We start from the raw sequence: 26023 nt of genomic DNA on the forward strand, positions 1-26023 counted from the left end.
AATGAAGAAATGAGAGGCAAACGTATTTCCATGGCGTGATGGCGAATTTCGCCATGCTCCCAAAGCCCCGCCTTTTTGCAAAACCTTCCAGTACTGGAGACCAAGTGACCTCAACTTGCCTGCTGCTATTTACCAGAGATTCCTGGTGATTGGGTAAAAGGAGTCCAATAAGGAGCTGTGAAAAAAAGAGTGGCGTGGCGAAAGGTCAAAGTTTGAGGCTTAGCCACGCCCACACCTTTATACTTATTTAAAATCCGACGGTTGAATTTTTTCCTCTATGTCTTAAGACTATATAGCAGAAGTTTGAAAGTGATTGGTGAAAAGGGCGACGGAGTATCACTCTCCAAACAACGTGTGTGAAAACCACTAAATCGCGCACTTGGACCAAAATGGCCGACTTCCTGTGCGACTTTGCACTTGGCTTCAAGAGACTTTTTTGTAGGTCCTGAGACACCACATTAGTGTACCAAATTTCGTAATCCTCAGTCAAAGCATGGCTTGGGGCTGACAGTTTTAATGGTCCTAGGGGGCGCTATTTCAGAAAATAGGCCACGCCCACCAGATGTTCACATCAGATCTTTTGGGGGGCCGGACTAGGATCACTCACAAGAAGTTTCGTGACGATATCTTTGGAAATGACGAAATGGGAGGCAAACGTAAGGCCAAGGCGGTACGCCTGAATTCGCCGCGCCGCCACAGCCCCGCCCTCTGCCGAAAACTCCCATAAAGTGACGCCAAGCAACCCCCACTTGTCTTGAGTTACCAGCTACAAATTTGTGGTGATTAAGTGAAATGGGGCAATTTGGGACCTTTCACAGTAAAACTTGATCTTTTTGGTCCTGAGGGGGCGGGGCTTGTGTGATGTCATCATCCGACCATTCAATTTACTTTGTGGGTCGATGACGAATGACCACAGAAAGTTTGGTAACTCTATTCCATTCAGTTATGAAGTTATAGCAATTTAAATATTTTTGGCGAGTAGTCAAACTTCGAGGCCTGGCTCCGCCCCTTCAACATATACGAAAACTCAGAATCCTTATCTCATTTTGTTCGCCCATCCCTTCTGAGCAATTTTACACAATTTTTGAGACGATCGTGCGAAAAATGATCGAGCAATCCAATCAGAAACGGACCCTAAAAAGGGCAAAAACGGCAAAAAATCGCCATTTCAACCCAAAATGGCCGACTTCCTGTTTGATATTGACCATGGTTGCAAGAGACTTTTCTGTGCGGACTGTTGAGTACTACAAGTGTACCAAATTTCATAACTGTACGATAAACTAAGCTTTATGGAGAGGGGTTTTTTTCACTTTTTAGGGGGCGCTGTTCAGCCATTTTCTTTGCGATTTTTTTGGGACCTTTAAAATATCAAATTTTTCACCAGGCCTGACAAGTGTGCAAAATATTGTGAGTTTTGGGGTATGTTAAGGTCCCCAAAAAGCTGTTCAAAGGGGGCACGGAATAACAAAAAATAATAATAATCAGAGCAAAAACAAGAGGCCTTCGCAGCGCTTTCGCTGCTCGGGCCTAATAAACTCGATGGAATGATTGATTTGACTTCACTGACCTTTACTTTGAAAGGATCACAATTGTAAATAATCTTATTTCGAAAAACATTTTATTTTAATAGTTTTGCGAAACTATAAATGCATCAGTTTATGGGTTGCTTCTGAACGTGAGCCCACGCAGTGGGAGCTATGTAAAGTCTACAAATACTGATGTAGTTCAGGTTTTAGATCTGCTTTTGAATGTTATTTAATCATTTGTTCCGTAGGCTGGATTTCCGCTTTGGCTTGTTTACTTCCGGTACAGGATTGCTTTTCATGTTTGTAAGAGAACCAAACGTCTGAAAAGGTAAAGGGTTTTTACTTTTACGAATGCATTTCACTCCTCCAAGTTAAATGGTGGTAAAACGGTCTTCGACGCGGAAAAATGCTAACTTAGCTCGACATTTACTTCCAGTTGTGGGAGTGTTTGTTATAACCTACAAGCTATCATGAGCAGCGTGATATTTGTACTATTCGTTTTAGCTCGACTAGCATGATTAGCCTGTATAAACGCTTTTAAAGCATATGTTTGTGGTGAAATGCCGTTTTTAAAATAGGTTGTCGACTAACTTTGATTTTGTAACAATAGCTTTTCATAAGTACGTCAGCGTGAACTGCTCACCGCGGTAACTGCTCTTGCTTATCAACGTTGCTCTGCTTCACACATTCAGTAAACCTGCTGCTGTTAAACCTCGTCTAAAGAAAAGCAGGCTAGATCCTATACGGATGAATATTTACAGAGTCTAATCTTCCTTTCATTCATCAAAATTATTTAAAAAAACAGCTGTGATTCAGCTGAACATCTTTTTAATACAAGCGAACAGCTGAATGGTTTTAGTCAAGCATTAGACAACACCACAGCCCTGAGAAAACACTAAGAAATGATATTAATTTAAGTACAGATTCAAGTTAAACATCTGCTCTGGTGAGGCTCGACCTCAGTGTAGCTTTCAGTATTGTGGACTACAACATCCTTCTTGACAGGCTTATAAAGTGGGATTATCAGGTACAGTCCCACAGTTGGTTCCGATCATATAACCGTGACGTGGGGTCCACCAAGGCTCAGTTCTTGGAGCACTGCTCTTCAATCTCTACATGCTCCCCTTGGGTCAGCTCATACACAATAATATTATCCATCATAGTTATGCAGATGACACCCAGATCTACCTAGCTCTATCACCTAGTGAGTCTGGTCCCCTAGACTCACTCAGTCAGTGTTTGTAGCAAGTTAATGACTGGATGCAAGCAAACTTCCTCCAGTTAATCAAAGACAAGACTGGATTCATTGTCTTTGGAAGTAAGAAGGATGGACACTATTGGAATAAAAACAAAGACCCAGGTTAGAAATCTTGGTGTCATAATTCAGATCTGAGCTTCACTGGTCACATTAAGGCTATAACTAGATTAGCATTTTATCATCTTCATCAAATAGCACGACTCAGGGGACTCATGTCCAGACAAGACCTATGGGAACTCATTCATGCATTCACCTCCAGCAGGCTGGACTATTGCAGTCGTCTTTTGACTGATCTTCCCAAAAAATCTGTGAAGCAACTGCAGCTTATTCAGAATGCAGCTGCTAGAGTCTTAAGAACCAAGAGAACCAAGCACACCACTCCTGTTCTTAAATACCCTTACTGGTTACCAATAAACTACAGAATCGATACAAATTTGCCTCAACTCTATAAACCTGTAAATCAAATCAGAAAACTTTGATGTATTAGTTGTTCTCAAGCTGCACCTTCTGCACTGTAAATGCTCAGACTTTAACTTTGACCTATTTAAGTTATTCTTAAACTTTGTTGATTTTAAATTTGATTTTAAAATCTACTGTTTTATGTTTTCACTTTGATTAGAAAATTGTTGCAAACATTTTACTGTTCTACGTTTTTGCTGTTCTCTTGCACCTGAAAAGCTCATTAAATTGCCTCTGTGTATAAATACACTAAACCACTGGTCGGATTATGTCTCTTTTCTGATGTAGCGGGTTAAATATTATGTTTAAAAGGAATTTATTGTGTTATTGAATCATCAGAAATGCTCTAGTTTTCTGTTCCGATCACTTTGTCAGTCTCTGCTGTTTTCAATCATGGCTGAGAGAGTGGAAGAGATGGATGAAGATGGAGGAGGTCAGCCAGCTAGGGAGGATGACAATAACTCGGACAGAGATGATGATGATGATGATGATGACAGACTGATGGCCTGGATGGTAAATAACGGGATGGACGAGGATGAGGAAGATGACGAGGTGGAGGAACTGTCAGCAGACCCTGAAGCTTTAGAGATGGACACTCCAGCTGAGCGCAGTGGTCATATTGCTGTAGTTGACCGAAACATCATGTATGTGTGGGGTGGATACAAGGTAGGACTTAAAACTGTATGACCTTTATGTTAAATGGCAAGTTTATTATTTTTTAAATAACTTGTAATTTTTTTTTTTTTTACACAAGAACGCTCAGAACCATGGATTCTTTGACTTGTACCTGCCAAGGAGCGAGATCTGGACCTACGACATGGAATCAGGAGTGTGGTGAGGAAATAAATGAGGGAATCTTTACCTCCTTTGTCATTTGTGTATGTTTCATGTAAGGATTTTATAGGAATAATGTTGGAAATGCTTACAGGATGAAGCACATAGCTGGAGGTAACCTGTGCACGTCAATGTCAGGGAGCTGTGGCGTGTGCCTTGATGGTGTCCTCTACTTATTTGGTGGTCATCATGCAAGAGGAAACACAAACAGGGTTTGTTATTTAACCCTAACCTGTCAGACACAGATGTCAGCCCTCTCTTGGAACTGATTGTTGTGCCGGTTGTGTAGATCTACCACATGCACCTCCGAGCTCGCAGCCTTGTGTGGGAGGAGATGAGGGATCTCAAAGGACTTCCTCCTTCTAGCAAGGACAAACTGGGTTGCTGGGTTCATAACAACAGGTGGGAAAGTTGTGCTTTTGTAAACACACGTGTGTATTTGTCAGGAAATGGGGTCAGATCAACGTGAGTTTATGTGATGTGGGATTTTTACAGACTGGTTTTCTTTGGAGGCTATGGCTGCGCTCCTCAGGGAGCTCATCGAGGGACTTTTGAGTACGACGAGTCGTCTTCTCTCGTGGTCTGAAAATAAGTCACGTCCTCATCATAAACGATACACACTTCATTGGTTTATGTTTGTTTCATTTGAAAGTCTGTATATGGTTCAAATGAGCTTCGATTCACATATTTTACAAAAACAAAACAACTACATTATCTTTAGATTGAATAACAGTTCGTATTTCGATCCTGGTGCAGTGGGACAGCATGGGACGGGGCTGGAACAACCACATCCACGTCCTGGATCTGGAGACGTCAACATGGAGTCAACCCATCACTCAGGTAAACATAAGCAACTGCCACAAAAAATATGAGCTGTGAGAAAATGTGTGCTTCTAATTTTGCTTTTGGGTCGCACTTAGATGGTCAAATCAGATAAGCAAACAAACGTCAGCATCCAAGTAAAGTAAGCTGTGTAAATATAACATTCAAATGAGTATTGTATTTATCGTGTAATAAGTTACCCAAACTAACCTTGCCCTATGAATCTTTATCTAGTGCCGCTACAGTGCAGACGCTTCTCTGCTTCGCTCCCGCTTGCTCTCAGCAGATGGCCAGGATAAACGATCATTCATAAAGCAACGATGAGCTCCAAACAGACGACGTAAAACAAAGCGACACAAACTGTTATAAACGATGGTAATCGCATGAAGAGAGGAGGCAGTAGAGTTCTGATAAAGTACATCAGCATAATCCAGTACAGGAAATAAAAGCTGAGAGACGATACGCTTTCTAATCTCTAAATTAAAACAAAGAATAGAACGATAAAGGGTCTTAAAGCTAAAGTTGATCTTGTCAACAAGTGATTGAATATGCTTTTTAAAGGACAAATCCTGCTCTAGTCACACACCTAAATATTTCATCGAGTCAGCAGCATGAAGCAGAGAAAAATCTAAAAAAACGTGAAACTAATTCACCAAGTAAAGCCGCAGAGGGATGTCTCAGAAAAGCATTGAAATTTTTTTTTACTATTTAAGAGCAAATTGTTGGTTTTGAACAATATATTACAGCATCATCGGTACGTAAGTGGACAGAACAAGTTGAGCAAACTGGAGGTAAATCAGCCGACCTACAGTAGTAACTAGTTGTGGCACCTTCAATGGTAACCGCTGCATTTGTCATCATTATGGTGCATTCCAGTTGTCCTCGGAGCTCGTTTTTCCGAGATAAGTTAGCCGGAAACGACGCAATGATATCGGAAATCTGAAATGTGAGCTCTAAGGCTTGCGCCCAGTGCTACCAGGAAGTAGTTATCGTCTTTTTTCTCTCATTTATATGTTCTGTTTTCTTTCTTTTTGCTGTTTAACAGTGCCGGTAAGTTGTTTATTGTTGTCAATAGGTACGTTGAGAAATTTAACATTGCCACCAAAATTGACCGGTGTTTATAGTTTTACTTTTCCTGGCGTTTATGTTTTTACATTCGATTTGTACTGTTTTTCTGGTTGTATGTGTCAACTGTCGAAGGGCGTTTGTGTCACTATTATTTAGATGCGGAGAATACTTGGTTATATAATTATTTTAGTTGGAAGCCGGAACGCAAAACGAGCCCGTTACGGGAGGTGGCGTAACGGCAGGATTTGGAGGCTTTCCAAATAAAGTGGTTAAAGTTAATTCATGATTCAAAAAGGATAACAAATTTTATAAAGGGTATCAATAGGTTGGAAATCATTTTTACCCCCTTTAATAATTTAAATCTTAATTTTGCACGTACTAAAGTAGTGTTTGTCTAATTAGATGCATTCATGGACGTAATTTTCACTTTAGAAGGGGGGGGGGTCTTTACATTATGCTCTAATGGGAAACGGGCTTCAACACAAACGGTTGTTTTCCGCTTGGTCCTGGAGCTCAACCAGTGTCAATTTAATATAGCGTAATATTGTTTTTGGATGGTAAAAAGTGCAGGGGTCAAAACTTGACTTTGGAAAAAGTGGGGGGGGGGCATGCCCCCCTTGTCCCCCCCCCCAAAAAAAAAATTACGTCCATGGATGCATTTGCTAATCCAAAAGACTTGAGTGAAATAAAAGCAAAAGCAGAAGAAATCTGCGAAGGGGCAACTCCTGTTTTCACAACACTGTCATGCTACAAAGAGTTAAAATGAACAGAATCAAAGAGTAACTTGGGTTTTCTCTCGACTGATTTAGGGGAACACACCATCTCCCCGAGCAGCTCATGCTTGCGCTACAGTCGGAAACAGAGGTTATGTGTTTGGTGGCCGATTCAAGGTAGGCAAAGGGTCTGATTTAACTCTTAGTTGGAGACCTTCAATTTAAAGATGCATTTAATTCGATAAATCTGTTTGAAAAGACTCGTTTGGTTCACAGAATTATAGACTAAATGACCTGTACTACATCGACCTGGACACGTGGGACTGGCATGAAATGTTAGTGTTGATTTACCTTTTTGTGAATTCAACAGAAGCATTCTAAAAACCATACAATTACATTTCTAATACAAAAAAAAAATCTGTTGCTGCTGCGTCTTGGCGCAGGAGCGTCCCCCAGCCGGGTCCCGTGGGTCGATCCTGGCACTCGTTCACCCCCGTGTCATCGGATCTAATCTTCTTGTTTGGCGGTTTCACCACAGAGAGAGAAACACTGAGTAAGCTTGATCCTGATCACAGAACGATCTCTTTGAAGCGGCGATCTCTGACACTCATCTGGTTTCCTAGGTGACGCTTGGCTGTATTGTGTCAGCAAGAACGAATGGAAGCCTTTCAAACACAGTCACACAGAGAGCCCCAGGTAGGGATCCGCTCTTACTGTGAATGTGGTCTCCAGCTGGGAGGTGATTTGACGTTGTGTTTGCGTACTTCAGGCTGTGGCACACGGCGTGCTCTGGCCCTGACGGAGAGGTGTTTGTGTTCGGAGGATGCGCCAACAACCTTTTGTCCCATCAGATAGCCGTAAGCTGCACTCTGGATCTTTTATTCACCTTTTTTTTAATTTTCTTTGCAGATGGCTCACTCTTTTCTTTCACAGGCTCACAGCAACGAGCTACTGATTTTTAACGTTCAGCCTAAATCATTAGTCAGGTGAGTGTGGAAGCAAAATCTTGTCATGTGGATTCTGATTTGCTCATTTGTTAACGGTGTTTGCTGCTTGTTCTCCCGGGCCACCCAGGTTCTGCATGGAGACGGCTCTGCAGCACAGGGAGCGCTTGTCTTGTTACTGGGACTGCTTGCCCAAACACCTCCTACACAGCCTCAAACAGAGAATGTCTGGTGTCAACACGCTAGGATCTTAAACTAGGAGGACACTTGAATTAAAGCAAAATAGATGATGTGCACCACACAGCATATTTGTTTTTAAGTTTCCCCCTGGATGAAAAGCAATAAATGCTTCTCCTTCATGTGTTTTAGCCGAGTCTACAGACAATCAGCTCTCACAATATTAACCTCTTTTTTGGTCTTTTCTTGTGAAAATCCAACAATCTGCTTTAATTTATGGAGGAAATTAAAAAAAGGTACGTGGACTCCTTATAGAATGTTTCTTTATTATTTTCTAGCCGTATACCAAGTCAGTCAAACCTGATTGATGCGTTTGAAATCCAAACTGCCAGTTTTGTTGTTAGCTTTTGTTATTCTAAGGAAAATTAAATGGAAACCTTTATTTTTGGCTACTGGGAAGAAGAAAATCTCAACGTAACATTGTATGAACACTACATTTAAATTAGGCTCAAACGTTTATTCATTAATTTTTTTTTTTGGGAGCTGTTAATTAATCTTGGGCCTAAATTTTCACCCGTTTTATTCAACTCTACACTTTCTACTGTGGAACCACAGAAATATTTGATTTTGTTTTCGTAAATATGTGGGGAAATGTGAGAAACGAGGCTACTGTAGAAATGTAATTAAATGTAACCAATAAGTTATAGGATGTGTAGTGGTGTTGCACTGAAACGCGGTACGTTTGCACAAATTACTTTCATGTCTTTTTTATTGTGGGTTACAAAACGTACTGTTACACCTACTTTATGTTCAAATAATTAAAATCCATGAACAACTTTCTTTGCAGCTTTTTTTTTAATTTACATTTCAGCAAATGAAACCGATCTTTACAATTGAAGAGTTTTAATTTAGGTGATTGAAGGTGTTTAATCTGCTGGTGGAAATGTTCTGCATGTGCAGTCACTTCTTCTTGGCAGCCAGGAGGTTGGGGGCGGAGACTTTAACCTTCCCCGGCATGTTTCTGGACAAGTCTGCATCCTGGGAGAGTAAAAACACAATCAGCTACAAAACGTTCACCTGCTTAGTTTATCTGAGAGGGAATGAAGAGTTACACGGTGCATTAAAGGTTATTTTTACCTTGACGCTGCGAAACAGGTCCTTCTCTCTGGATGAGGCCTCTCTGGCTTTTGTAAAGTTCAACAGTGCCGTTCGCGCAGCTTTTCAGAGCAACAAAGCAAACATCAGTTCCTGAAATCTCCATAAAAACAACATAAAGGATGAAAAACAAACAGTGTCTAACCTTTCCCTTTTTTCTGAGAGCCTGGAGTCAGCTTCACTTTGTATCTGTAGAGAACACACTACCTGTTAGCCAGGATGTGCATCATTTATGTGTTTTATTAGCAAAAGGTTAGTAGATGTACTTGTAGTTGGAGAGGGCGGTGTACGGCGCGCAGACCGGCACGGCGAACAGAAGCACGTCCTCAGGGTGAGGCTGGCCGGTCAGAGATGTGAGCAGATTCTCTGCTTCCTGTAATTTTGAGAAGACAAAAATCTTTATTTCTGGATTCTTCCATCATCAAAAGCTTCAGTTAGGAACCGACCTCTGCTCCGGGGTTGTCCTGATCCACCTCATCTTCCTGGAAGAGGAACAAAGCCGTCATGATTCAGATTGTGCATCTATTGCTCTGCTCAGCATCTAGTTATGTCTACCTTGTCCTCCTGTTCAGCTGCACCTCCTTCCTCTCCAGGCTGCCTCTCCTCCTCTCCTGTTCTGCTTTCAGCCACACTCTGTGGTTTCTGCTGTGGTTTCTGAGGGGCTGGTTTCCTAACAGGCTCCTCTTTTCCTTTCCCCTTCTTCCCTTTCTTCCCTTTCTCTTTCTCCTTGGAGGAACCAGCAGACTGAAGGGAGAAAGAAACATGTTTTGGGACCAATCACATTAATAGTTAAGGAATTCAAGCAATGCCACCAGAAAGCAAGTGTTTATGTGTTTACTCATCCTCACCCCAAGCAGCTGCATCATCAGCTCTCTGTCCTCCTCATCCTGGTCTTTGTACTTCTCTTTGATCTTCTTCAGCTTGTTCTGTTGCAGCAGGAGGAGACAAACTATTAAGTCACTTTGCATTGCTTTCTGAAAATGCTCGTTTCACACCGCGGCTCCAGAATATGGCTCCAAAAATAATTCCTGATCAAGTGTTTGTGTTAACGTATCAGAAGCAGAACATCGACGGAGCTAAGATTGGTCCAATATTACATGCGTGTCTGCCGGGTAGCAGAGAGTGCAACAGCAGGTGGTAGCAGAGGAGGCGTCTGTCCACATGAACAAAGTTGGACGTGGATCGAGGAGCATCCGAGAGACTGAACAAAGAGTTTGGAGACAGTCTGCTGGTGTGGAGTGTTTGTGTATATGACCCCGACGTGGTTGCAGCTTCCTAATGCACAAAACGAGCCTGTTTGGGAGGGGCGGGACAGCGCGCACTGGGGGAACTGTTTTTTTTTTTTGTTTGTTTGTTTGTTTTTAAATCTCGGCAATTTCAACTAATAAATAACTGAAAAAACTACCGGTAGTGATACCCTGGAAAAAAGTCATTAAAGCACTGGACGTCATAAAAGATCCTCCTATAGATGGAAACAAAAAACGCACCCCTCCCCCAAGGATGAAAGTTTAATCACCAGAGGGAGGGACATCAAAAGCAGGGGGGGGGGGGTTCTTTAGAGGTTATTACAGGTTAATTACAATTACATAGAACAATTAGTTTTATCTAAAGGGATTTAATAAGTCTTGATTGCTTAACAGTAACAATTAATCAAAATAACTTATTATTTCAGATCCTAAATGCAATGATTTTGCTATCAGTTATGTCACATATTAATATCAGTATATTAACAAATGACTGTTCTATCATATTTACTTCACATAATAAGTGAAATATTCCTTTAAATGAATTTCTTAGAAAGAGATGTGACATCTGAGGATCTTGTTAGTGCCTCCTACATTTTCTGGCCTCTGATTGGTTCGTCTTCAACGGACCCTTGAATACAGAGACAATTAATTTATTATTCAGCTCCTGCCTCGCTTGCTAAAATGATCACCTCTTGAGGGATACAGCAGATCTCACAAGAGAATACTCTTTAGGGGCGTAGAATGACCCTTTTTCAGAACCAAAACAACTATTATTTGTTTTAACCTGCATAACTCCCATCAGCCGTCCAGGCGGGGGAGTATCTCAGAGACCAACCGTGCGGATTCAAGGGGCCTACGACCTTTGAACTCCAAGAAGTCTTAACAACTCGCCACCCGTGTCGAGCCGATTTCGCTGCCGGCGGGATCTCCCGAGAACTCCCACCACACTGTTAACGTAGGCTCTTCACACTGGTGTTGGATGGGTTATGATTCATTTGATAACTTGATAGCACCAGCCAGAGTATTTTATAATCCCAGACTTCACATTCTTAATTATACTTTTAATAACATATTAGTTCATGTTTCATTAAAATTTGGTTGTTGTCTTAGTTGATTTTTCCTTGAATTATTATTTATCTACAGTTATCCTGTATGCTCATTAGTCGTAGAAATATAATAATAAATAGATTTTTATAAGCTATGTTTTTGCTTCTGCGTGAAATTATTGGTGAGTGCTGGTTCCCTGGCATATCCAATTACCTATTTCTAGTGTCAGCTGGATATTAAAGGTTCAATAACATTAATGTTTAATATTTTTATGGAACATTACATCTTGTTGAATACCTTTCATATTTCGTGACAGTTTAATAATTGTGACCACTTACAAAACGTTACACCCTTTAAGCACCAGGTCAATGATTGAAGAAAAGCTTAACGATTATCCCATGCCATTATTATTATTATGTTTCTATTAATATTGTTTTACTATTATTTACATCAGGGGTGTCAAACATACGGCCCGCGGGCCGGATTCGGTCCGCAAATGGGTTAAATCTGGCCCGCGAGAAGGTTGTATAAACTTTATTTTCATACTTTACAATGTAGAGTGAAAATAAACTAATTTTTCAATAAAAAAAAACCTGCTGTTCCCTATACGTTCACTAGATGGTGTCATAGGCATTGTGTTAAGCAAGCAAGCCGTTTATCCTCAGCCAGAGCAAGTACGTCAACCAAGTGCAACAGGTGTTCTGACGAGCTACTTTGTTTTGGCCCCGATATCTAATCCGGCGTCTACATTTTGTGCTTCAGCCCAAGAAGTCTCTGTCAAAAAGGAGAAAAGTGGACACAGAGTGCAGGTTGTTCCAAGAAAAATGGACATCCCCTTATTTTTTCATGGAAGTGAACGGAAAAGCTGTGTGTTTGGTGTGTTTACAGCATGTTGCAGTGCTGAAAGAATATAATCTTCGTCGCCATTATGTGAGTCTTCATGCCGAAAAGTATGACAAATTTGAAGGACAGCGGAGAAGAGAGAAGGTGAATGAACTGTTGGCCGGACTGAAGAAACAGCAGTCTGCGTTTACTCACAGCCGAGATTTCAGTGATGCTGCAGTGAAAGCTAGCTACCTGACTGCTAATGAAATTGCAGGGGCTTAAAAACCATTTGGTGAGGGGGAATTTGTAAAAAACGTGCATGATGAAGGCAGCGGAGATTGTGTGCCATGAAAAGTGCCAAGCTTTTGCAAATATCAGCCTGACCAGAAACACAATTCCAGACAGGATTTCTGATATTTCAGCGGATTTGGACAGCCAATTGAAGGAAAAAGTAAAGTCCTTTATTGCTTTTTCAGTTGCTATTAATGAAAGCACGGACATTACAGAAGTTGCTCAACTGGAGATTTTCATCCGCGGAGTTGAGGACATGTTGACCGTCACAGAGGAGTTTGTTGAGCTGGTGCCCATGATGGATTCAACAACAGCAGCTGATATTTTCACCGCACTCGTTGGAGCACTGGACAGGGTCGGAGTGCAAAGGTCCCGCGCTGTATGCCTCGCTACAGATGGTGCGCCCTCAATGACTGGGAGAAGCAGGTTTTAATTTACCGGTCTGGCCCACTTGGAACTAGATTTTCCTCAATGTGGCCCCAGAGCTAAAATGAGTTTGACACCTCTGATTTACATAATATTAGCCTTTTTTTGCCTGAATTATTTAAAAGTTATAAAAAAGTGGAAAGCGCTGTGGAGATTAAAGAGTTCTAAATAAACGACAAGCTGGTCTCAAACCTTCTGGCCTCTCTTCAGAAGGGGTTGCGAGGGGCCTCCTCCACCTCTGGCCCCCTGATCCACAGCTGATCCTCCAAATGAAACATCACTCTTCTCCTCTGTGATGTCATCTCCATGTTTCTGCTTTTTCTTCTTGTCTTCCCTAAAAAAAAAATAGATGGAAATCACACAACTTTAGCAGATTTCACCCAAAGTCTGCAGGTGTTCCATTTCAGCCACTTGCCTTCTCTGTTTGGCACTTAAGTGTTTTTTTCCTTGGGAATCCGTTTCCTCCTGAAAGGATGTTTTTAAAATATTTAATAATGTTGTGAAGTCTAATGAATCTGGAATGACTCTGAAGAATCTTACCTGAGTTGTTGTTTCTTTTCTGAAGTCAGGGGTTTGAGCAATCCTAAAACAAACACACAAAAAGATGAATTTATTCTGCATTCGTGCATCTTTAATGTTAGTGAAACCTGGTGGGAAGGTTTACCGGCTCGGCTGTAAATGAGAAAGGGAGATGGTTGTATCTGGGAAGCTGAATTCTTCCTCTTCTCTGATCTCCTCTGTGTCACTGTGCTCCGACTCCGACTCTCCTTCGTCTGCGGCAGCGGGTGCGTCTCCGCTCGTTCCAGAGTCCTCCTTTATCACTCTGCTCTCTCCATCTTCTGCTCCTCCTTCACCCCGATCTTCATCACCACTGTCTCCTGTAAAAATAGCAAAAAGCAGCTCAAAAAGGAGTTTTTTTTTTTATAAATGCAGCTAACATCTTCCTACCTATCAGCTCCTCTCCCTCCTCCAACAGCTCAGACGTTCTGGATGTGACCTCCTCCATGTCTTCTTCTACCGTTTTTACCTTTCGTTCCCCTCTGTGACGAAACACACACTGCTCGTCCACCTGTAGGAGGCGCAAGGAGCGGTAGCTACTAACAGTCTGAAAGTGATGAAATGTTTTCTAAACTTTACCTTGAAGAGGAAACCAAAACCCATGATCAGGTAGGACGGAGGGAGGAAATTTTTCTTCCCTGGAGAAAGAAGAGATTAAGCTTTTTTATTGAAAGAAAGAAAGAAAGAAAGAAAGAAAGAAAGAAAGAAAGAAAGAAAGAAAGAAAGAAAGAAAGAAAGAGAGGAAGGAAGGAAGGAAGGAAGAAAGAAAGAAAGAAAGAAAGAAAGAAAGAAAGAAAGAAAGAAAGAAAGAAAGGAAGGAATGAGGAAAGGAAGGAAGGAAGGAAGGAAGGAAGGAAGGAAGGACGTACATAATTTTTATTTTTTGCGACAAACCTCTGATCATGAAACTTCCGGTGGTTAGATACTCTCCAGTTGGAGCCGTTTTAGACACCTGGAAACGAACAAAAGCTGAAATTCCCACTGCTCAGAGCCAGATATTAAACTCCACGTCTGCTTTCACAGGTGACCAACCTGATGATGATGGACCCACCAAGCACTGGTGATGATCTTGGCATCCCACGCAGCGCTGTAACACACAGCCATGGTGCCAGCTTCTGTCAGGGTCCGAGGGGGGATGGGGTCGCCTGGGACGAAGACAAAAGAGATTTGAATATAAAAATATAGAAATAAAACACAATATAGCAAAAGAAGCTTATGTTTACCTGAAGGGTTTTTGATGACACAACTAGTTGCTCCATGGAGGTCAGCGTGAACATAAAGGTCACCTGACAAGATCGAAAGTGATCGATGATTCGCTTCTTCTGATTCACGCTGAACTTCTTTTACCAAAAACAATTTCTGATTCTGCTACTTTACTTTTAAGAGCGGCTTGAAACAAACAAAGTGAAACAAGTTAACGCATCTTTCTCATTATTTTTCATGATATGTGAACATCTGGCCTCTGATTGGCTAACAGCAACACAACCCTTCCACTGCCTTCGTCTGCTGATGCTTTATCTCAAAACACATAACACAAGCCTGAACGTGTTCCTCCGTGTTGTAGGGTTGCTAATGCTAACAGTTAGCTTCCACTAGCCGAGATGTGCTCCGTTCCTTCCTGGTCGCCAAATCAACAACAACAGCCTTCAGCGGTCCCAGGCCAAGCTGGGCGAGGCCGTGAATGCTAACTTTTCTTGTGACGTAGAGGAGAGCGGCTTTTTCTGATGTGACCGTTTTCCCATCTACCTCATTTCTGCTAATGCAGATGATGGCAGCAGACGAGATTTTTCACATTCAGCGTGTATATGTAACTCAGACTGAGTAATCAGATTTCAAAAAGAACATGTATTATATGAGTCCTTTAGAGGGACAGTTTCCCCACCTGCCCGGAGGTAGCGTTTAACAATCATCTCGTTCTGCTGCTGATCCCTTCCTGCGATGACGAGATAGTTCTCGGAGCTGATGAACCACAGGAACTTCTCAAACCTGTCAGACGGGAGGACAAGATGACCGCAGACAGTCTGGAGCCACAAACGCTTCAATTAAACTTGGAACGGACTCAGGATCCTTTGGCGAGGGCCTTACCAGTACACCTTTCTGGCTTTCTGAATAGTGGTGACGGTCTGGACCTCCTTCAGTGTCTGATGTGTTTTTTTCTCAGCTGATTTCATAGCCTTAGATGAAAAATAAAACATTAATTCTAAATCAATGCATGACAAATTATTTGTTATACATAAAGTAAAATAGCTTGTCCACCTTGTCTGCTGCCTCAATGGTTTTCTGTTCCTTTTTTTCTGCAGTGCGTTTGTGGTCATAGTACCTAAAAGCAACACGACGACAGACTGTCATCTGTAGGCTTTCTATGTGTTTGTGCATCTAAAACTTTAAATGCAAACCCACTTTTTAGCGTTGGCATAAGCTGACAAGCCCAGATCCAAATCCACCAACATGGGCTTGTTCCTCTGCAGCTTCCTGCTCTGCCCTTTCTCTTTAGTCTTGTTTTTCTTCCCTTTCTCATCGATGGAACCTTTTTTCTCTTCCTCTTCGTGGTCCTCCTCAGAAATGTATGGATTTCTGCACACAGAGCGGCGTCGATTATTACCACCGGGATTCTCCGGCAGGTTTATCACCTGGACGGTGATCTCACGTTAAAAGCATGGTGATGTGGTTGGTCTGCAGCTTCAGCTCCTTGATGACGCAGGCCACGGGGTCCCCAGCAGCTTGTGCTTCCTTAACAATAGTGCCGATTTCAGTCCAGTCCACCTGGTTGGCTAACGCGCTGCACACCACCTGCAGAGCCCTCTCCACCACAGGCAGATTCATCTCCACCAGCTCCCCTTTTATTCTGTCCACCTCCTGCAAACACAGAGAATAAAGCTTTTAATTCTGCAACAGATCAGGTGAATCTGAAATGAAAATCTGCTTGCTGCCGACCTGTGATTGGTGCAACGCCTCCAGCCTCTGCTCGTGGTCCCTCTTAACATTCTCCAGCTTCTTCAGTGCATGTTTCTCCTGCTGCAAGGCCTTCATGTCAATCTTCTGGCTCTCCATCTTTGAAAAGAACTCATCCACTGCCTGTTTAAAAATATTTTTAAACCATTATTCTTGCCAACAGGTTTTCTTTAGATGCATAAGCAACAGCTGTGCTAATATTCACCTTGTTAAAGTTTTCAAACTCCATATAGGGGCTCTTTGCATGCTGAGAGAAGAGAAACGGGTGGAATTCATCGTATCTGCAGGAAGACATTAACGAGAAAATTAATAACCTCGTTAGGAACAATCAGCTGGAGGATTGTCCTTTGCCCAGGGATACCAGGCAGTTTTTAGCACCCTCTAGTGTTCTGTTAATGAAAGCAAAAGTGAAGCTTATCTCTTTGCTGTTGCGTTTGTCTTTTTAACACCCTAATCTAACAGCTGAAATGTCTCCTCAGCCTTCATCAGTGTCTACAGGAGTGATTCATCACTAAATTAAACAAATCCGCTGTGTTCATGATCTAAAACATGCAGGAAACGCGCTGGAAGCAGACTGCAGCGCCACTCTCAAGTTGCAAGTGCGATATTCTGGACACAGAGGGCGGCGGGGTCTGGGTGACATTTCATTAACCTTGTAAAGCATCATTTTAGTACATACTGGCTCAAGAATATGAATTTGCATAGTATGCCTTTAACGAGACGTACGTCAGGAGATCTTCACCGGGTTTGCCCGGAGTCAAACTTGGTTTCTTCTCACTCTTCTGGATGATGTAACCCTTAAAATAAATAACATTTAAAGTATAGTAAAAAAAATTACAGTTTACTTCAATACTTATAAAAGATGTTTTACTGACTTTGCCGCTGAATCTTTCCGTTATTTCCATGTAGGTTTCTGCCATCTGCAAGGCTTTCAGGATTTCACAGGCAACTGAGGAGAAAAAAACAAAGGTCCTGTTAGTGCATTCATGTTAAAAGAATAAAATATTAATAATAATAAAATCGACGTCCATATTTTACCTTCAGCAACATCAGCTTGGCTGTCGACTTTGAGCGAACCCGGCAGTCCTGCTTCTATAAGACTGTGTTCGATCAGAGTGGCTCCGTAAGCTGAACGGGTTTATGAGAAGTTTAATGATTAAAAAATGAATAAATAAACTGAAAATCATCATTAGGCTTTCTTGAAGCAACGTGTTAAGAATTAATAAGAAAATGCTTATTTGGACAAGAAACAGGCTTTTTATTTGGAGTTAAAAACGAGGAGGAATTTAGAACAATTTCTTTGAACCAGACTTGTGAATTTAGATCAATCTTATTTAATGATATTTTGAAACAATTCTGTGATCTTGTCTGTATTTGCTGCCATGACTTCTCTCTGAAAACACAGTTTGATGCATGTTTTGTCCTAAGAAACAGTAAAATCTCTGTGGCTTTGGTTCCCAAACACACTCGAGCAGCCATGTTTTACCGCTAGGATCAGATTTTTCTGTTGCAAAGTGTAATATCTGATCTCATTTATAAAACGTTGCATGTCTAAGCTGAGAAAACTTAGTAAAAATTAAGATCCAGACTATTTTTTTCCAAACCCGAGACTAACTTACATGATGTGAATCATACATTTTAGTAACTTTAGAGCAGTTTCCGTAACTTCCCGTTATAACTGGACTCTCCCTCTCTCTTATCCATCAGGATTGCACATCATGGATTAATGCTTTAAGAGCTTCCCAGTCCAGTGAAAATGGCTGTGATTGAAGAATGACCTACAATAAATAATCTCTCTGTTTTTACAGGAATGAAGATTTCTAAAATCTACAATATTATCTGTTCAAATAAACAATCACAGTGTTTGTGTGTCCAGCGACTTACGCAGATGAGGGTTCAGGACTCGTTTCACTTGCTCTCCATTTGGTGCTTTGCTCAGGATGTCAGTGAGTCTTTAAAGAGAACAATAACACTATGTTTGTGCTGCAGACTAATGTAATAAAGGCTAACTGAACACTGATGTATGTCCTCTCTATCTATATCAAATAAATGGTTTACTTCTCAAGACTGATGAGGGGCTCCGGTGGTCTGGCGCTCTCCACTGGGTACCTCTCCCTCACGGCAATCTTAACATCTTCTGCTTCTGCGGTTCGGAACCTCAACAGATTCAGGATTGTGTACTCGTGATCTGCAAGGATGATGTTACCCTGAAAGTAAAGATGAGGAAACAAAACATAAATGTGTATTAATCAGGATAAATGTGACCTGGAACAGTTCCAAATGCATTGGATGATGTTTTCTGACCCTGTCGTAAAGTTCAATGATCAAGTGGTAGGCAGCCTCATCCGAACCAAACTGGATGTCCACGATTCTGTCGATCCCAAGCTGCTTAACCTGGGTAAGCCGGCGGGTCTTTAGATGTTTTCTGCACTGTGGATAAAAATCAAGTTAAGTGCTATCAAAACATATAAATATTCACAGAGCAATCAGCATTTTTGAAGCAGGGTATAATAATGAAAAAACATCACGATCTTTAACAATTACATGGATCTTCTTACTTTCATAGCAAAGCCTGAAGGCATCATGTTCTTGGGCCATTCAAAGTCTGTGGAGTGGATGCGAGTGCCAGACTCAATCAGGAGAACAGCTTTGCTGTCCGGTCTGAAACAGAAACACAACTGTAACACATACAAGTGAAGGTCTGTGTAAAATAATAATAATTATTATTATTATTCATCCTAGTCTGGGAGAAGACAGACTTCATTCACATACTTTACTTTTCATCATACACGTTACAGAATCTTCTGTATATGTGACAACTAACAGTAACATTTCTGTGTAGTTTTGTTGTTTCCAGCTAAAAAAAAAACTCCCATTATTCCCCGTTTAAAACCGATAAATTCAAGATCTAACTTTATTAACAAAGTGATTTATTTACATGTATACGTCAAAACAGTGATCTATTCTAGCAGTAATCATTGAATCACTTAAATCTTTATGCTTCTAATATTACGCATGTATGTTTCTATTAGCAAGAGCTTTATGACTTAAGCTAGCATAAATAGTAGCACTCAGAACCTTATGTTCTTACTTCTGCAGACGGATGAGATACGTCTTAGTGTCGATGTCATACACGTTGTTTACCCTCATGCCAATGTAACTGTGAAATGAGGAGGTGAAATAAATGAATGTGAATAAAAATAGACAGTAACATTTAGTGGGCTAATGCTAGCTTAGCCTAACAACACATACTTGGCATTGATTTCGGCAATAACTGCCCGGATATCCACCGTGGTGAATCGGGTTTTCATGGTGAATCAAATCCAGAATAATGGTGATTTAAAAACAACCCCTTCGTGTATACTTCACATCCCAAGAGCAACAAGAAAATTAATACATTCAGCAACACTGAAAGTGCACACGTTCTGCTTTCTTACGGAAGCCGGTTGGGGTCAAAATAGAGAAGGTCCACGCCTTTTGCATAGACTGGCAGCCGCTTTGAGATGCTCTTGTGTCTGGTAACGGAACCGTAATATTATGAATGTAGAGAATCTGCTGTTTCTCTCCTGCGAGAATTGCCTTTTTTAAGCCATTAAACGCATGGTCAGCTCTTTCACAATTAATGTGCACCAATGCTGCACTACTCAAACTGGCTTATTGACGTTAAGAATAGAGCAAGCTTAAGAAATGCAAGCAAAACGAGCTCTAGCACAGACTGGAATAATAGGGGAAATGCTGCGGGAATGCAGAACAAAAACCCGCAGCCAAAAGAGAAAACGGCGCACCTCTGGAAAAAAGGTAAGGATGGAGTTTTTTTTTTTTTTGTCTTTTTTTCGGGGCCTGATTGTTGAATAAATCGGCTTGACTGGTCGTTGTCAAAAAATTGGGGCTTATTATATGTTTATATTCTGATATTTTTTTAATCGAAGGGCCAGGCTGAGGTTGGTTCAGTCTGAGTTCCTCCTCAGGTCAGAGTGGAGGGCGAAGGCGTGCACCGTTACCAAGGCGACGGTCAGCTGGGGCTAGGCTAGCACCAACAAGAGGGACTTCTGTGCCCTCGTTGCGTGGAAATGTTTCATTTTCTAGCTTATAATTAGCATGTACCACAAAGATACCTTTGGTCGTGATAATCAACCAAAATGCGGCGGCAAAATCCTAAAAGAATGAAAAGTAAGTGAGGAAAAAAGGTTTTATAGAGGGTTTCTCTACATGTGTGCTTGCTAGCAGCTATTGTTTTAACCTCTGGGGCTCATCAGAGGAACAACCATACACACACCTACACAATAAAATAGATGAAAATATCACTGGAATCATTGTTAAAAAAAATTACCTTTGCTTGTGGTGAAATTGCTGAAAGTAAGATAAATTAGATACACAATTTACCTAATCTGTCTTTCCTGTAAAATGAAAACATTAAAATAAAATCTGACAGGTAAAATCAGAAAAGTAACTTAAAAAAATAAAGAAGTATTAGACGTTCAAACCAAACATCTAGTAGCTAGAACAAAAATAGGAGTTTTTTATTATTATTTTTGATAGCTGTTTAGAAATTTTAAAATGACCCCAAATCTTTATTTAAAAACAAAACAAAATCCTAATGTCCAGATAGGAGTTTGCAGTTTCTGAAGCAAAAACGTTTCTCACATATTTATTTATTATTATTATTGATTACATTTAATGAATGTGTTGTGAGCTGCTGATGCATCCATCCATCCATCTTCTGAACCCGCTTGTCCGCGGGGGGGGGGGGGGGGTCTGGTGCCTATCTCCAGCGGTCAATGGGCAATCAGGTGGGGTACACCCTGGACAGGTTGCCAGTCCATCACAGGGCAACACAGAGACACACAGGACAAACAATCATGCACACACACATTCACACCTAGGGACAACTTAGACAGACCAATCAACCTAACAGTCATGTTTTTGGACTGTGGGAGGAAGCCAGAGTACCAGGAGAGAACCCACGCATGCACAGGGAGAACGTGCAAACTCCATGCAGAAGGATCCCAGGCCGGGAAGTGAACCCAGGAACCTTCTTGCTGCAAGGCAACAGCTCTAACCACTGCGCCACCGCGCAGCCCCAGCTGCTGATGCAATTATCATTAATTATTCCATTGTGTTTTTGTTGTTGCAGGTTACAAAGTAATTAAGAAAATTGGAGAGGGTACGTTTTCAGAGGTGCTGAAGACCCAGAGCCTGAAGGATGGGAAGTTTTATGCATGCAAAACTATGAAACAGAGAATTAACAGGTATGTTTGTCCCACATTGTGGTGCCATTTCCTATTCATTTCCAATAATTCTCTGTCATATATTGACTTGAAGTATATTAAATGTAAAACTTGCTTTGTTACAATTTGTCTGATGAACTAAAAGTTTGTCTTTTGTTGTTAACAATGTGTGTTAAAACTTTGCAACCATTTATTGTGGAATAGCACACCTTTCAGTTTTCTCATTCTGCTGTAACTTGTGTGAAGCAAATATGACTAAGCACAATCCCATTTTGTTCTTCTAGTCTGGAACAGGCCAACAACCTGCGTGAGGTCCAGGCGATGAGACGACTGAGTCCTCATGCAAACATCATCCAACTCCATGACCTGATTTTGTGAGCACTGCATTGTTTCTCATGCATTCTGACATCTTAAACTTGTTTGTATTTTAATAACCCAACAATGTTTCAGTGACAAAGAAAGCGGAACAGTGTCTTTAATATGCGAGCTGATGGAGATGAACATCTATGAGCACATTCAAGGTGAGAAAAGTGAAACTTGAAGATGTTGTTTATGTTTTGGGTTAAAAACAGCATGTAATGATGTTTGCAGGAAGACAAACACCCCTGCATGACCAGACAGTCAAAAACTACATGTACCAACTGTTAAAAGCGCTGGAACACATGCACAGCTGTGGGATCTTCCACAGAGACGTGAAACCTGAAAACATTCTCATAAAAGTGAGACAGATCAGTGCTGAACTCTGCTTTCTGAGCCGTGTGAGGACGTTCAAATGCTCAACACGAACCTTTCTGATGTTACAGCACAACATTCTGAAGCTGGGTGATTTTGGCTCCTGTCGCAGCGTGTACTCCAAGCCACCACACACAGAGTACATTTCCACACGATGGTACAGAGCCCCGGAGTGCCTCCTCACAGACGGATACTACAGCCTGAAGATGGACATCTGGAGCGCCGGTTGTGTCTTTTTTGAAATCATGAGGTGGGTTTAACTTTTGGTTCTGATCAAAGTCAGAATTTATTAAGGCATATTGGCAAGAATCTGGCATTATGATATATATCACAATACAATATGTTGTGATACTAAAAACTAGATATTTGCTATATTTAAGACTGAATTTAATTGGGAAACTCTGGCCAGATGCTTCCAACACACCCAGTGTGGCAACATAGGCTCGGAGGTTAGTTCGCCCTGTAACCGATGGGTTATGGCGGCATTTCAGTGAATCAATATTTTCGTACATGGACTTGTCGCTGGCCTTTGCATTCTCTAGGATGTAAACAAGTATGTTCCTGAAACTGTGTAAGTAGTTCTGCTGTGGCTGCTGGCGTTTCAGCTTGAATCCTCTCTTCCCTGGAACAAACGAGTTGGACCAGGTTGCCAAGATCCACCAAGTGTTGGGGACACCGGATCAAAGTGTTCTAAAAAAGTTCAAGCAGTAAGTGCTTCTCCTCAAACCGATGCGCGCCAATTATTTCAAAATGTGAATGTTTTGGTGTTTCCATGTCTGGCAGGTCTAGAGCCATGCATTTTAACTTCCCCCCGAAGAAAGGCACCGGCATCTCCTGGTTACTCCCAAACTGCCCAGCTCCGGCTCTGTCGCTGCTGTATCAGACGCTTGCCTATGACCCCGATGAGCGCATCGCCGCAGAAACAGCACTGAGGCACACGTACTTTAGGGAAATCAGGTGAAGCCCTCAACTGTCAAACCACTTTTAAATTTAAATATGCGTCATCTTCATGACCAACCCTTTCTCTTTTCAGAATGGCAGAGAAAAAAGCCGAGCCTCTTCACAGACTCCTAGAGCCCTTTGATGGAGTTGGGGGTCCTGTGATTCAAGCCCCCTTGACACAAATCTATCGGCCGAGCAGATTCGTTAAACACCTGAGGGGAAGGCACATCAGACAGACACCTTTAATGAGTGTGAGTGTCGCTAGGAGACAGAAGACGAGATGCTGCAGATGCATTTAATCAGTTTTGTCTTTTCAGCACAACTCCAAACATGTAGCGGATTCCCTTAACAGACGAAACGGGCCTCGTCCACTAGAGCTGCCCCAGATCAACATGGCCGTGTTGGGACAACGCGCCTCCTTTCCAGGTTCTGCTCTGTCGGATTTTCCCTTCACTCACGGAGGAACGCTGCCAGCCATCACACCAAAAAGCCAGCCACAGTCCACAAAGGTAATCATAACGGGGAACAATACCTATACTTTTCATTCAAACTGTATTTTATGGACTTTTTTTTTGTTTGTTTAATCAAAGACTTTGTTTTCAACATGAGAAAAAAATTTGTGAACATTTGAACATTTTTATCATCACAACATTTCAAAAACAGTGAATGTGTTGGAACTTTGTAAGAATAAATGATAAATGACCCGCACTTGTATAGCGCCTTTCAGAGTAAGGACTCCAAAGCGCTTTACACTACAGTGTATCATTCATCCATTCACACACACATTCATACACTGGTGGGGATGAGCTACGATGTAGCCACAGCTGCCCTGGCGCACTGACAGAGGCGAGGCTGCCGAGCACACGCGCCACCGGTCCCTCCGACCACCACCAGCAGGCAAGTTGGGTTAAGTGTCTTGCCCAAGGACACAACAGCAGAATTCTCTGTCAGGAGCCAGGATCGAACCTGCAGCCTTCCGATTACTGAACAACCCGCTCAACCAGTTGAGCTACTGCTGCCCCACTAGCTCATACATTTCCAGTGTATGGTTAGTAAAAAACCTGTAATTGAGTTAGCAGCTTCCAGGGTTCTATAACCCCCCAAGGTGCTTTACAACACTACCAGTCATTCACTGACACACACACATTCACACCCTGGTGGTGATGAGCTACAATGTAGCCACAGCTGCCGTAACCGGTGCCTCCAACCACTACCACTACCAGTGTGAGGTGTCTTGCCCAAAGGCACCTCACACACCATTCCAAACCCACAACTCCAAAAGAGTGAGTGGGACTCAAACTGACAACCTTCAGATGACAGGGTGGGCATTTAACTCCTCTGCCATCATCGCCTGGTTACATCTTCTCCCTTGGCCTGCCACAGCAACTGTGGATGAGCGCTCAGTGACTGGTGTCACCTTCATGACTCTTGACTAGCAAGGCGAGGTCCTTCGTGGCCCGCGAGGCTCCCCTTAAAAATCTAGTCCTTGTATCAAACTAAAATAGTTTTGACAGCAAAAAAATAAATAAAAAAATAAAATGGAGATGCACAAAACAAATTTCTGGTTTAGAAAATAAATTACAACATTTCCAGTTTTAAGTTTATTTCCAAAGTTTTAAAGTTGTTATTTTGTTGGCAGTTTGACTTTTTTTTGATTGATCATTAAAGAACTAAAATTAACTGCATATTTCATCTCTTCACAGACTCAGGGAGAGTCGCGCTGCACAGCTTTTAAATCCCGCTACATACCACCTCTGGATCGGAAGCACGGGGGCACCTGAGAGCCAAACACATCAGATTAAAACTTTTCTGCTCAAACTGGACGGACCTGAAAAGCAGATGTGTAGAAAGGACAGGCGTGATGTAATTGGTGTAAAACCTCACAAACATCCTCATCGTTTTGCATTGAAGACCATAAAACCTGTTACAACCAACACCAAACAGAATGCAACCTGTCCACTAAAGTTTTATGGTGTTCTACTCGTTCACAGCTGAGCAATAAGCTTTTTCACTCGTCCAAGAACAAATACCCCTCTTTTCCACCTGCAGTCACCCGACACCGTTCAGATCGTCTCATTTTACAAAGAATGAACCGATGCTAATCTTCACCACGCCCAGACGCGGTCACACACACAACAATACATTGAATGTGACAGCCTGTCTGTAAATTTGTGGCTTTTCTGGACCAGTTTATACACTTTTGTCTACTGAGCGAAATTGTAACGGAACATAAATAAAACCTTCCTTCTCGTCAGGTTGCTAAAGAAAAGAAGAAATAATCCAACAAAATCTAGAGACAAAGAGAAAATATAACAATCGTGGATAACCTTCAACCAGGAAGTGGTTTTGTTTTCCTTTCCTTACGACAAACTTAAGACACACACACACACATACATACGAAGAAATTCTTGTTTTGAATAATCTGTTAAATATTGAAAATGGTTTAAGGTCAACATTGATGGTGTCATAAGAAGTGAATAGTTCTCTTTATGACACGTGTGAATGAAGCTGATTTTATGATCTTTAGTCCTCCGTACAAGGGTCAGAAGTGGAAACACAGCTGTCATCACAAGACTGGTAAGATCTGGACACGTGTCGTAACGCGGCTGGAGTTCAGAGAGCACAGGATGATTTTGTAACCAATTCAGGAGGATCTAACGGTTTTACACGTGTTACGTGAGCTATTCACATGTCGTGTTTAGATTTTGCCAGTATGGATGTTCTGTGACTTAACTGAGAAAAAATAAAATCAAAACAAAAACGTATTAAAAACTGACTCCCTCTGCTTTTGTCAGTGGAAAGCTACACAAGTCAGGCTG

At 41.7% G+C, this 26023-nt stretch overlaps 3 protein-coding genes across 6 annotated transcripts; 2 read left to right on the forward strand and 1 right to left on the reverse strand.

Annotated features, from left to right (window-relative positions):
* Positions 1 to 1728: 1728 nt before the first annotated feature.
* Positions 1729 to 8637, forward strand: klhdc2 (kelch domain containing 2). 2 transcript variants are annotated; one of them, XM_015969843.3, is made up of 14 exons: positions 1729 to 1854; positions 3619 to 3909; positions 3998 to 4077; positions 4172 to 4289; positions 4367 to 4479; positions 4573 to 4657; positions 4834 to 4917; positions 6777 to 6857; positions 6957 to 7015; positions 7124 to 7233; positions 7304 to 7376; positions 7450 to 7537; positions 7614 to 7666; positions 7755 to 8637. In XM_015969843.3, the coding sequence occupies exons 2-14, from the start codon at positions 3637 to 3639 to the stop codon at positions 7876 to 7878; spliced, it is 1341 nt and encodes a 446-aa protein (XP_015825329.1). In that variant the 5' UTR covers positions 1729 to 1854; positions 3619 to 3636; the 3' UTR covers positions 7879 to 8637. The 2 variants fall into 2 exon arrangements, with proteins under 2 accessions (XP_015825329.1, XP_015825330.1); XM_015969844.3 differs by lacking the exon at positions 7450 to 7537 and having other exon boundaries at positions 7590 to 7666; positions 7755 to 7992.
* Positions 8580 to 19745, reverse strand: LOC107392193 (ribosome quality control complex subunit NEMF). Of its 2 annotated transcripts, none has more exons than XM_015969839.3 (32): positions 19555 to 19745; positions 19394 to 19462; positions 18861 to 18963; positions 18607 to 18732; positions 18361 to 18509; positions 18187 to 18254; positions 17341 to 17430; positions 17178 to 17251; positions 17029 to 17099; positions 16508 to 16583; positions 16285 to 16425; positions 15998 to 16206; positions 15751 to 15924; positions 15607 to 15670; positions 15436 to 15524; positions 15233 to 15336; positions 14574 to 14636; positions 14383 to 14495; positions 14245 to 14302; positions 13930 to 13988; positions 13741 to 13861; positions 13457 to 13670; positions 13333 to 13375; positions 13208 to 13257; positions 12985 to 13126; positions 9805 to 9882; positions 9512 to 9700; positions 9403 to 9438; positions 9223 to 9329; positions 9102 to 9145; positions 8939 to 9018; positions 8580 to 8839 (listed from the first exon to the last, which is right to left on the reverse strand). In XM_015969839.3, the coding sequence occupies exons 1-32, from the start codon at positions 19611 to 19613 to the stop codon at positions 8762 to 8764; spliced, it is 3141 nt and encodes a 1046-aa protein (XP_015825325.3). In that variant the 5' UTR covers positions 19614 to 19745; the 3' UTR covers positions 8580 to 8761. The 2 variants fall into 2 exon arrangements, with proteins under 2 accessions (XP_015825325.3, XP_054597660.2); XM_054741685.2 differs by having other exon boundaries at positions 19381 to 19462; positions 19555 to 19737.
* A 58-nt stretch (positions 19746 to 19803) lies between these two features.
* On the forward strand, positions 19804 to 25172 carry LOC107392195 (MAPK/MAK/MRK overlapping kinase). Of its 2 annotated transcripts, none has more exons than XM_015969841.3 (11): positions 19804 to 20100; positions 21437 to 21551; positions 21815 to 21904; positions 21981 to 22051; positions 22122 to 22249; positions 22334 to 22512; positions 22868 to 22969; positions 23046 to 23219; positions 23296 to 23455; positions 23522 to 23713; positions 24908 to 25172. In XM_015969841.3, exons 1-11 carry the CDS (start codon positions 19935 to 19937, stop codon positions 24983 to 24985), a joined length of 1455 nt encoding a protein of 484 aa, XP_015825327.1. In that variant the 5' UTR covers positions 19804 to 19934; the 3' UTR covers positions 24986 to 25172. The 2 variants fall into 2 exon arrangements, with proteins under 2 accessions (XP_015825327.1, XP_015825328.1); XM_015969842.3 differs by lacking the exon at positions 19804 to 20100 and adding an exon at positions 20316 to 20472.
* Positions 25173 to 26023: the final 851 nt, after the last annotated feature.

This window comes from Nothobranchius furzeri, chromosome 18, assembly GCF_043380555.1.
Source record: "Nothobranchius furzeri strain GRZ-AD chromosome 18, NfurGRZ-RIMD1, whole genome shotgun sequence".
Taxonomy (NCBI): domain Eukaryota; kingdom Metazoa; phylum Chordata; class Actinopteri; order Cyprinodontiformes; family Nothobranchiidae; genus Nothobranchius; species Nothobranchius furzeri.

Excerpts from the sequence above, each read along its gene's own strand:
- klhdc2 (XM_015969843.3), top strand. The coding sequence starts at position 3,637 with ATGGCTGAGAGAGTGGAAGAGATGGATGAAGATGGAGGAGGTCAGCCA. Across the intron at positions 4,078-4,171 it reads GACATGGAATCAGGAGTGTG|GATGAAGCACATAGCTGGAG; the intron begins GTGAGGAAATAA and ends AAATGCTTACAG. Across the intron at positions 7,538-7,613 it reads TTTTGTCCCATCAGATAGCC|GCTCACAGCAACGAGCTACT; the intron begins GTAAGCTGCACT and ends TTTCTTTCACAG.
- LOC107392193 (XM_015969839.3), bottom strand. The coding sequence starts at position 19,613 with ATGAAAACCCGATTCACCACGGTGGATATCCGGGCAGTTATTGCCGAA. Across the intron at positions 19,463-19,554 it reads ATTGCCGAAATCAATGCCAA|TTACATTGGCATGAGGGTAA; the intron begins GTATGTGTTGTT and ends CTCATTTCACAG. Across the intron at positions 15,525-15,606 it reads CCATTGAGGCAGCAGACAAG|GCTATGAAATCAGCTGAGAA; the intron begins GTGGACAAGCTA and ends TTTTCATCTAAG.
- LOC107392195 (XM_015969841.3), top strand. The coding sequence starts at position 19,935 with ATGCTGCACTACTCAAACTGGCTTATTGACGTTAAGAATAGAGCAAGC. Across the intron at positions 22,250-22,333 it reads CTGAAAACATTCTCATAAAA|CACAACATTCTGAAGCTGGG; the intron begins GTGAGACAGATC and ends CTGATGTTACAG. Across the intron at positions 22,970-23,045 it reads GTTCTAAAAAAGTTCAAGCA|GTCTAGAGCCATGCATTTTA; the intron begins GTAAGTGCTTCT and ends CATGTCTGGCAG.